The 12113-nt window shown below is 36.4% G+C and overlaps 1 protein-coding gene across 4 annotated transcripts in view; it reads right to left on the bottom strand.

The window, feature by feature from the left end:
* INIP (INTS3 and NABP interacting protein) overlaps positions 1-9741 on the bottom strand; it is a 47022-nt gene extending 37281 nt beyond the window's left edge. The window contains exons 1-4 of one of the 4 annotated variants that reach the window (XM_072598046.1): positions 9605-9656; positions 6894-6978; positions 5689-5761; positions 4683-4757 (exon numbers count right to left, since the gene is read on the bottom strand). Coding sequence is in view for 1 of the 4 variants with exons in the window: in XM_072598045.1 (XP_072454146.1) it covers positions 6894-6918 (25 nt within the window). In the remaining 3 variants the exon portion in view is untranslated. Of the gene's footprint in view, positions 1-4682; positions 4758-5688; positions 5762-6893; positions 6979-9604 lie in introns of all 4 variants that reach the window. The other 3 variants (XM_072598047.1, XM_072598048.1, XM_072598045.1) reach the window with 3 other exon arrangements.
* Between the last annotated feature and the right edge of the window lie 2372 nt (positions 9742-12113).

The following is a 12113-nucleotide window of genomic DNA, read 5'->3' as shown; positions in this document are numbered from 1 at the left end:
TTGCAGGGAGGCACTTTTAATAGTTTGCTAAATTTCTCCTGAATTGTTCCATTTCGGAATCTACTTCCTCTTGTGTTAATTTTGGTATTTTTTGGTTTTATAAATAGTCTTCCACTCCTTTTAAATTCTGAAATTTGTAAGTATAGCTAAATTAGCAGATTTCTGACAATTTTCTTGATTTATTTTTTTTCTCCTCTTTCTCATTTCTAATTTTGGTAAATTTGCATTATCTATTCTTTTTCTGATTACATGTGATAAGTTTTGTGAATTTTGTTTTTCTCTTTTAAAAAGTTTGGTTTTATTTACCTTTAAAATGTATATAAATTTTGAACTTCAGGAATCTCTTTTTATTTTGGTTATTTATTTTTTCACTGAAATACTATTTTTTTCCTCTTATAAATTTAAGTGCAAACACAAACAAACCCAATGCAACCAAGATTAGGAGGGAAGCAGAAAATTGGGAAAGAATTTTTGCAACTAGTGTCTGTGATAAAAGTCTCATTTCTAAAATATATAGAGAAATGAGTCAAATGTACAAGAATACAAGTCATTCCCCAATTGTTAAATGGTCAAAGGATATGAACAGGCAGTTTTCAGAGGAAGAAATTAAAGCTATCTATAGTCATATGAAAAAATGCTCTAAATCACTATTGATTAGAGAGATGCAAATCAAAATAACTCTGAGGTACCACATCACAACTATCAGACTGGCTAACACGACAAAACAGGAAGATGATAAATGCTGAAGATGTGGGAGAGCTGGAACACTAATTCGTTGTTGGTGGAGCTGTGAGCTGATCCAACCATTATGGAGAGCAATTTGGAACTATGCCCAAAGGGCTACAAAAATGTGCATACCCTTTGGCTCAGCTATGTCGTTTCTGGGACTGTATCCCAAAGAGATCATAGAAATGGGATAGGGTCCCACATGTACAAAAATATTTATAGCAGTTCTCTTTGTGGTGTCCAAGAACTGGAAATGAAGGGGATGCCCATCAATTGGGGAATGGCTGAACGAATCGTGGTATATGAATGTAATGGAATACTATTGAGCTAAAAGAAATGATGAACAGGAAGACTTCAGAGAGTCATGGAAGGACTTATATGAACTGATGCTGAGTGAAAGGAACAGAACCAGGAGAACTGTATACACAGCAACAATCACAGTGTGCAAGGAGTTTTTCTGGTATACATAGGACTTCATTGCAATGCAAGGACTTAAAAAATTCCCAATGGACTCGAGGCAAAATGCCTTCCATATCCAGAGAAAGAACTATGGAATTGGATCACAGAATGAAGCAGATAATTTTCTTTTATATTATGTTTTGTTTTGTTTTATGATTTCTCCCATTCACTTTAATTCTACTATGCAACATGACTAAGGTGAAAATGTATTTAATAGGAATGTATGTGTAGAACCTATATAAGACTGTACACTGTCTCAGCGAGGGAGTGGGGAAGGAGATATATGGAAGTGATTGTAGAACACTGAAAACAAATAAAATAATTTTTAAAAAATTTAAGTGCAGACAACTAACAAAGGTTTTTTCCTTAGTCATATAGGACTTCAGCGTTACAAACTGGCCTCTTAGTGTAGCTTTGTTTGAATCTCATAGATTTTAATATGCAATAGCTATACTGTCATTATTACTGACATAATTTTTTTATCATTTCCTTTTTCACTAAGATATTATTTTGGTTCCCACAAGGACCTAGACATTTAATTCATATTATTACTCATTTTTGCTTTCCTATATTATTACTTTTGGATGTAATATATGTTTTATTACATTTACCTATTCTCCTGTGATTTAGTATATATCATAAACATATATTCGAAAAAGAATGTATAATCATTGCTTTTCCCACTGTAATCTCTCTATATACTTATTAGATCTAAATTGCCTCATCTTTATCAACTCTTTCTTGTTGGATTTATCAAATATTAGATAAATGTGTTAAAAATTTGTAATACAGTACTGGGAGATGTTATCTGTTCCTTTTTGTAATATTGTGAGCTTTATCTTTCACTGCCAATTAGGTCCAAATATATTTAAAATTGATAAGTTCTCATTTTGAACGAAACCTTTTAGAATTATATGATGTCCTCACTTATCTCCTTAACGTTTTCTGGTTTCACTTTAACTTTGTTCATTATCATTAATGCCACTACTATTTTTCACAAATTAGCAACAGTATTAAATGTTAGATCAACCTATAAGTATGTTTACTGTAAATAACATTGTCATGATTTTTAAAAATTTTACATAACCCTTTTTTCTTTGAGATTTCAATTCATCTACAATTTTAGCATGATAACTGTTAAAATTTATTTTTTACCCTACCATTCTTTATTAAAGTATTATTCAAATTAAAGGAAATATAATCTCTCATTCATATTACTACTAACATTATTAACTCAAATTGAATAAAATAACTCTAAACAAACTATCTAGACCTTAAACTATTAACTATGTAAATTTCTTCTAGATTCTCTCTTTTCAAAATTTAGGAGCTTTGTTTTTTATTTTGTAATGTGTTTTGTAATTTGTGTCTCCTCTGCCCATTACTTTTCTAATCTTTATGTGTGAAATTATGTAAAACATTAAGTCAAAAAATTAGTCGGAAAGTTCTCGAATATAATTTCCAACTAGACTATCTTTACTTAAAAAGTATAAATTGTTTTAAGTACTGTACATATCTTTCAAACTTAAAGTCCACATTATTTTCAAGGGGCTCTTGGAAGATAACAGCTTTCTGTCATCCTTCAAAATTTATATGATTCATGCATATCTAGCTCTTTCCTCTCAAACAGCATACTTGCTTTTGCTAGATAGACTAATTCTGGGTTCATAATTCATATTTTTAAAGTGTATCAATATATATATGTCATATTCTAGTTTCTCTAGCTGATCCCTATCAAAATCTGTTGTGATTCAGATTAATGTCCTTTGAAATGCCATCTCTGTCTTTCTTTTTGTAGCATTCTTTCCTCATCCATGCTTAACAAGAATGTATCTAGAAGGTTTAGAAATTTAAACTTTCCCTTCTCATGCACCTGTGGATTCTATTTGCATATTACCTCTTATTTTTGATAACTGGGCATTTTTCTTAAATAAATTTCTAGATTATATTGCTAAGATTTCTTTTTTCTAAATTATTCAGGATATGGGTAATCCTAAGGTTTCTGCATTTTTACCTAGTCTCTACCAAAAAAAAGGGAAAAAGTTAAAAAAAAAAACCCAAAAACTATGAAATCAAAATTGGCAAAAATATAAAATGTGCAGAAGAGTATTGGTAAAATGAAAAAAAATACTATGAAGCATCTGAAAAAGCTAGAGAAACAATTCAGGTGGGGAAAACAATATAAAATATTCTTGGAGACATTCTAAAATAGATATGTGACACCTCAACACTGAAAAGAAAACCATGATCAGAAATAAAAGAAGAATTTGATGGAAATCAAGTCACTGAAGATAAAATTAATGGATTTCTCATGGAAAGAAAATAAGCAAAAAAGGAATAAAATAGAATACCTGAAATGGCAATAGAAACAAATAGCAATCATTACATCTAAAAAAAATCAAATTATATAAAATAAGTGGGAAAAGGTCGGAAAAAAACTCTTAAGAGATTTGTACAATGACAGATCTGGAGTGGAATGGGAGTACAGCAAATGTGAGGAGACTGACTTCCCTTCAATCTCTCTACCACTTTGCTTGGAAGTCAAGTGCTATATTAAATTCTCTTATATTAATAAGCTGCATTATCACAATCAATTAGACTACAAATCTATCAAGACCATATTTTTGACTCGTGGGTGAATAGTTTTAAAAAACAACTACATGGAGAATACATTGAAATTACACATAGTAAATTCTCAATTATTTTTACTAATGGAGGAAAAAGTATAAACATACATTTTTATTTGAATTTGAAATGTAGTGCATGTTTCTCTTTTTTGGGGCATCAATGGATTTACTTCCTTAACTAAGCTTCATTTTGGCTTACATTAAAATCATTTTTGTACTCTGATGTCACAGGAACTCAAAGTGAGGAGGAGCTGCCAGGGACCAGGCTGTGTGGGTGCTGTGTATATTGCAGGACAGTAGGGAATCTTGAATGAATAAAGTGGAATCAAATATTTCCCACTGCATATTCCACATTGCAGATAATCTAACGTTGATTTCAAAAGGAAGTTGAGAGAGAAGCAAAAGAAACTTTTGCAATGAGGTGACAAAATTGATATCAAAGATAAGCACTAGCAAAAACTAAATTATCCTAAAATTTCCATAGGTTTAATAGCTCTTCCTAATTCAACTGTCATCCTCGATAAAAAGATAGCAGGCAGTAATTTCCCTATCCTATGCCAAACTAAAATACAACATTCTAACAGTATGTTAAGGATTATAACTGCTACTTCCCAGCGTAGCATTTAATAAATTGTACTGATAACCAATGTAACTTTTAAAATGTAAATTAAAATGTTACCCAACTAATGCTTCAGTATGTTTTACCTAAACATCAGATTCATAATAGAGCTAACGAACTAAATTTCTAACCACTCTGTTGATAACCCAGGACATTCTACAAAAGGTAAGTTGACCAAATTTCAACTACTTTATGTAGGCTCTGCCTATAATTTCTCCAAACAATATTACAACATGATTTTTCTTAATTACCTTCTGAGAACAGTTTGGTTGGTACTGAATGACTTCTTCCTGAGGGTGGTCATGAGCTAAATCGTCATTCATAATCTACAAGACACCAAGATCGCAGAATGAAAACTGCCACATCTTGTCATGAGTTTTCCAACCAACCCCTTCAATCAACAGTTTTTCCACCCCCTTCTCTACACCCTCCTCATAATTCCTAGTTATTTACCATATTTACCAGTCACCACAGTTCTTTACAACCCAAACCAAAGAACAGTGATTAATGTATTGATGTCAATCTGGAGGAAGGTACTCCTAGTCACTGTCTTGCTCTATTCAATATCTGTATCCATGGATGAAAGCACACATGGCATGTTTATTAAATATGCAGATGGCATGATACTGAGACACATAGTAGACACATTGGGTAAGAGAATCAGGATCCCAAAAGGCTGAAATGATGGGCCAAATCCAGTAAGATAAAGTTCAATAGGATTAAAAGTCAAGTCCTACCTTTGGGTTAAAAAAAATCAGCTTTGTAAGTATAGGATGGGGAAGACATGACTGGACAGTAATTAAGTGAAAAAGATTTAGGGGCTTTAATGGACTGAAACTGAAACTCAATATGAATCAACACTGCAATATAGCAGGCCTAAAATCTAAATTATTGATTTTTAAAGTAAATTTGTTGCATTCATAAGAATTCATTGCAAAGTAGATACGCACATTTATAAAACAGCAAAAAGCACCAAATGATTTTTTAAAAACAGAATAGAACCCTTCGTAGGAAATCAGCTTCCTACTTTTCCCCAAACCTTCACTCCATTTAAAACTGAAATGTGAATAGACGATTCTATAACTACATGTCAAAATTTACAAGAAATCAAAAAGGAAATAAAGTTTCAGCCAGCACCAAATAAATCCTGACTTTCACATTAAGAGAATAATGATGTCCATATTTCTGGTCCCAGATAATCACTTTTACCAGGCCCAAAGGCCCCAGAAGGAAAAGGAGCAGGAGAGAAAGTTTTACCTTATACCTGCTCCTTTTCTCTCCTTCTCTATGCCCATTATCTTGTAGCTGGCTCCTGGACCGGATATCTAGTCTAGGAGAAGCAAAGAGGAGAAGGTTTGGGAATAAAAGGTAAACAAATTCAAGGATAAATTAATCCCTACCCTCTCACCCCCCTTTTCCAATCCCCCTGTATCATTTCACTGGGGCTCCTTGGTCTATCAAAACACAAAAATTGAGAATTTATACTCTAACATTAAAGTATAGGTTCAGGAAATTGAAATATCTACAAAATGCATGATGACAAAGGATTCAGATTATAAAGAATACTTGTTAAATTAAAATCTAAAGGGCTACAATAAGGACCTGAACAATATTTGAAGTGGCAATCAATGATTCAAGTGAGTGGTTCAACTAATTCATGAAATTCCAAACTAAAATCTAACATGGCAGAAATTTTTGTTTTGTTTTTCAGATTACAGCCTAAATTCTAAAAGTTAAAAAAAATGCACTGAGAAATTATTACATTCATAAACTTATATTTATTTCTCCCTTAGCCTTCAAGTCTAGATATCTACTTTCTTTTTCAAACTAATAATAAATGGGGAAAGAGGAGAGAAGGAGAAGGAAAGATTAGCCAACAAAATTGTAAGTATAATTTATTTCCAGGAATTAGTTTCACTGAGATTATTTCCATTTTAGAATATATTTTCTTGAGAGCAGGGAACATGTCTACTTGATTCAATTGATCAGTAGTCACCCAATAATAAGCATTTATCAAGTGCCTACTATGTTCTAGGCACTATGCCAAGTACTAGGGAATCAATCAAAAAAGCAAAAACAATAAACCAGAACTACACATATGTGGGAGCTTACGGATTATGTAATAATACTAAGGATATGGGTGCTGCCTAATAACAAAGTTTTCTTCTCTTAAGAATGGAAAGAGTACTAGATTTGCAAACTGAGGACCTGGTTTCAAATCCTATCTCTACTACGGACTTAAGATTTACAACATTAACATTCTTAGCCCATAGGTAAAAGTGGGAATTGACAATGCTGAACATAATGTCACAATATTTAAGGGGCCTGGTATAATACTAAATCAGTTTTAAATGTAAAGTTTTACTTTGCCATGCCTCTTTTCATCTTGGACTACAGAGGTAATTCTAAGTTCTTTTCCCCTTACTCATACATACGTAGAAAGAGATTCAAATATGAATTACCTTGTCCAGGAGGATTTGTTGCCATGCTCCTATTTGCTGTTTAATTATCTTCGATAGCAGTTAAAGTAGTTAGGTTTAGAATGACCTGTAAACAAACGTACAATAAGTCACACTTCAACAACCGAAAGCATCAGATCTGCTTCCCTTTCTATGTCTACATTTAAATGATCACTGATATCTTAACCTCTTCCAACAATAGCAGTTATGGGAGCTAGTGTTTTGGGTTTTGTTTTTGTTTTTTTAGGCACATCTTCTGACATCCTGTCTGACAAAACTTGCATTCGTTCACCTACATTTTTCACTGACTAAACAGAGTAATATAATTACTCCTTTAATTTTATCATTTGGCATTTACTAATATCCTTTCACCTTGAACATCAGCTAGTAAGTATTGTACTACTGTATACTCTAAATAGACAATTAGACAATTGTCTAAACTGACAATTGCTAAAATGAAATTAAATGGAATTAAAGGGGACTGAGGAAGGCTTCCAGTAGGACCTGGAATTTTAGTTGAAATGTAAAGGAAGCCAGGGAAATCAGTAGTTGAAGTGAAGGAGGAAGAGTATTTCAGGAATTCAGGAGCCAGAGAGAAGGCCTGGAGCTGAGCAATGGTGTGTTTTGTTTGTGAAACAGCCACGAGGCCAGTGTCACTGGATCCAAGAGGACAGAATGTGTTTGTCCTCTGTTGCCGAAGAAGACCATGCCATCAGAAAAATGATGACATGACTTGCATTTGACTTTGTTTTGAGTGAGGGAGGGCTGTGCAGGTCACCAGCCTCACTTCTCCTCCAGAGCCATCTGAATCCAGTGAATATCTATTCATCAGGATGACTGGAGATGACCCAGGATGAGGCAATTGGACTTAAGTGACTTGCCCAAGTCACACAGGTAGTAAGTGTCAAGTGTTCAAGGTGAGATTTGAACTCAGGTCCTCCTGACTCCTCCACTGGTGCTCTATCTGTTGCACCACCTAGCTGCCCTACAAGAGGACAGAGTAAGGCTGGGGGGCCTCAAAAGTTAAATAGAGCATTCTGGATTTGCATCTAGAGGCCATAAGGAAGCCACTGAAGTTTACTGAGTAGGAGGTGACATTATCAGACCTGTATTTTAGTGACCGAATGGAGAATGGATTAGAGTGAGGAGAGACTTAAGGCAGGCAGACCCACCACCAGCAGGCTATTGTAATAATCACGGCATGAGGTGGCGAGGGCTTGTACCAGGACAGTAGCAAAATCAGAGAAGGAGTTAAATTTGGTAGAAGTTACCAAGGTGAAATCAACGTGTCCTGGCAACAGGTTGGATATGAGGAATGTGATACAGTGAGGAATTCAGGATGACTCCTAAGTTGTGAGCCTGGTATTGTCCTCTACAGTAATAAAAAAATGTAAGAGTGGGGGAGAATTTAGGGGAAAAGATAATGAGTTCAGTTTCAAACATGTTAAGTTTAAAATGTCTCCTGGACTTCCAGTTCTAGATATCAGACAGATAGTAGCTGGAAATACAAGACTGGAAGTCAGCAGAGAAACTGAGGAAAGGTAGATTGGGAACTCTCAGCATCAAGATGGTAATTCTATCTATAGAAGCCGCTGAGATCACTAACTGAAGTAGCAGAGAGGGAAAAGAGAGGAGGACCCAAGACAGAAAGAACCCTGAGGGGGGCTCCTACAATTAGAAGGCAGGGATCTGGAGGAGGATCCAGCAAAGGAGACAGAGAAGTAGGACAAAAGCCAGCAGACAGTAGTGTCCCAAAAACCCTTAGAGAAGAGATTATCAAGAAGAGTGACTGACACTGTCAAATGCCGTAGAGAGGTCAGGGAGAATGGAAATTGAAGAAAAGACCCTGGGATCTGACAACCAAGAGGTCGTGAATAATTTTAGTTATAAGTCTCATCATTTGGCATTTACTCACATTCTTTACCTTGAATATCAACTAGTAAGTTTGCTACTTTGTAACTCTCCATCAACAATTACTGATTGAAGCAGCTGTAAGTCTCTGTCACCTTGAACATCAGCTAGTAACAGTGTTGCATAATTTTGTAGTCCAAGGGCACAAGTATTCATGTAAGAAGCTTAAAGTCTCCTCACGTGGCATTTCCTTACATCCTTCACCTCGAATATCAGCTGGTAAGTGTGGCACCCTTTTGGACCCTAGTCAGTCAGCAAGCATTTATTCAGCGGTGGGTGGCCACGGGGCTTCCTGCCACTGCCCACCCACTGACCCTCGAGCCTCTCTTTTCTATATTCTACCCACTCTGTGCAAGGAGGGGGAGAATCCAGTTCAATTGGACAAGCACTCATAGAGCTGTGCCTGGCACCGTGTTGGACGGCAATCCATCCCAGAGCGCCTGCCCTCAAGGAGCTTGCACTCCAAGGAACGTTCTCCTCCTCTCATACCCTTGGGACAGAGTCCGTCCAAGCTGCCCGCCGCCAAACCCCCTTTCGGGGGCTCTGGTCCCTCCTGCCCGGGGGCACGGATAGGAACGCAGCACAAATAATGTGTGTCCGCCTTGCTGCTAGAGAAACGAAAATGAATGGAATAAAAGAAGCTGTTTCCGGTTTTTGATGCTTTCTTCGGGCTCCCTTTACACGCTTCACTCTCTTCCCCTCCCCCCAGCCCCCCACTGGGAGCTGCTTTTCTTTTCCCTAAAAGTTTGCTACAAATGACACCAACCCCAAAAAAGGGCAAACTGTGCCAGCTTCCTACTTACAAAGCGGGCGCCGCGGGCCGGCGGAGCGCCTGCCCTTCGGAGGGCTGGGTGTCGGAGGGCCGGGGATCGGAGGGTCCGAGGTGCCAGGGTCTCACGGCTCCGCAGCCGCCGGCACAGAATCCGACCCTCCGCCCCGCCACTATCCCGGCTCTTCCGGCTCCGGACGGAAACCGTTCCAGTACCGGACAAGAGACCTTCCGGCTGGAGCAGGGGGACGACGCCGGGCCGCGCGGCGACGAGTGAGGGGACGCAAGCACGTACGCGCTCACGTACGCACGCACACGAAACGAGGTGGCTTCCGCTCTTGGTGGCTGCGGTGGGCCGCAGGCAGGCCTTCTGTAACCTTTTATTTTTGTAGACTTTGATAGACTTAATGAAGCCTTTCGTGTCACAGCGAAGACTAGGATGGTCCGGGGTGGGATGCACTAAAGGAAGGGGCTTGGGATTGGGGGAGGGGGCCGCAGCCGGCTCTCTTGGCCTCCTTTCTAGAGAACTGCGTTTAGCAGGGTTAGCTGCCAGAAATGGCCGCTAAGGGGCGCAGTAGATCAAGTGCTGCGCCCGGAATCTGAATAATGAGAACAGCTAGCACTTATGTAGCATTATATATGTTAATTTATGTAATATAATATATATTGTATGTATATGACATGATATATAAATATAATATAATATATCTTGTGTTATATATAATAATATAATTTATATAATATATAATAAGTATACTGTTAGTTTAACCATGCACATAATTAATATGTAATAAATATTGTAACATATTACTATATTAATTAATAATTAATATAGTAATATATATTACATATATTACTATTGTAACATATATTACTATATATTAATATATTAATTAATATATTACTATATTACTATTATTGACATATATTAATATATATTAATTAATATATTAATATATGTTACATATATTACTATTATTGTAACATATATTACTATGTCAGTATAAGACTACAAACCAGGCACTGTGCTAACTGCTTTACGAGTATTATCTCATTTAACCTCACAACAACCCTTGGAGGTGGGTGCTATTACTATCTTCATTTTACAGAGGAGGAAACTGAGGCAAGCAGAGTTGAAGGGGCTTGCCCAGGATCACGTGAGGTCAATGTAAACTCAAGTCTTCTGAACTCCAAGCCCAGATCTAAAGAAAAATCCTGCCTCAAACATTTAGCAGTGTGACCTTGAGCTCAGTGGCTTAACCTCTGCGTGTTTCCCCATCTGCAAAATAGAGATAGTTTGTGAGGATAAGAAGAGATAATTTGTATAATGTTCTGCAAACCTTAAAGGACCATACAGATGATAGCAATCAGGACAATTGTGGCAGATCTTGCTTGCTTTTAAGGGATTTATTTGTGTTTGGTTTTTTTATCCTTTGAGTTAGTCTGCCAGGGGCTGCTTGACTTGTGGACAAAGCCTCTTAGTAAATCAGACCAGAATTAGCCTGGGTTGTAGACCATCCTCACCAACCCCTCTTAAAATCAGTCTCTTGTTAGCTCCAGAATTCATCCCAAGATCAATGTGCAGAATGGGACATATTTTTAGTTTTTATAGTGTTTGTTACCATTGTATAAATGTTTCTCCTGGTTCTGCTCATTTCTTTCACCATTTTATAAAAGTGCTCAAAATGTTTATGACATTGATGTTATAGCATAAATTTCCCTGGTTCTGCTCAATGCACTGCCATCAATTCATTTCCTTTTGAAATCCTTGTTTCCTATTTCTTACAGCACAAGAATATTCCATCACAATTATATATCACATCTTATCCAGCTGTTCCTCAGCTGGGGGACATCCTCTTGGTTTCTTGCTTCGAATGCTGTAGGAATTCTTCCTACAGTGACTATTCATGTTGAGTACCAAGGATGAAACATGCATTGATTAAACATAGAGAGGTAATGGTTTTAGGGTACATAATAAAAAATTTTTGTATGTCGACATTGAGGGAATCCATTTTGCTTGACTATGCATATTTATTTGAATTTATTTTTTTCAATGGAGTGAGGATAAGAGGAAAAGAGATTTCAGTATTTTCAGATGGGGGAAGGGTGCTACAGATGTGAAATGCATGTCACTTTATTACTGATTTTACCCAAATGTTTTACTTCATTGTAAGAATCCTTTCACAAAGTGGGAATAATTGGTAAATGTTTATAATGGAAAAAAAAACATATGAGTAAACTGTTTTTTAATTTCATGAAAGATAATGTCTAGGCTCTTCTTTTGATCATGGCTTTCAGGTAGTCCCAAAATTTTTAAATTGTCTCTCCTGAATCTGTTTTCCAGGTCACTTGTTTTTCCAATGAGATATTTCACATTATCTTCCATTTTTCCATTCTTTTGGTTTTGTATTGTGATATCATGCTTTCTCACAAAGTCCTTAGCCTCCATCTGTGCCATTCTAGTTTTGAAAGAACTATTTTCTTCAGTGAGCTTTTGAATCTGCTTTTCCATTTGGCTAATTCTGCTTTTGAAAGCATTCTTC

This window comes from Notamacropus eugenii, chromosome 3 (assembly GCF_028372415.1).
Source record: "Notamacropus eugenii isolate mMacEug1 chromosome 3, mMacEug1.pri_v2, whole genome shotgun sequence".
Taxonomy (NCBI): domain Eukaryota; kingdom Metazoa; phylum Chordata; class Mammalia; order Diprotodontia; family Macropodidae; genus Notamacropus; species Notamacropus eugenii.
Note: the sequence above shows the minus strand (reverse complement) of the source record. Positions and strands in the feature narration are given on the sequence as shown.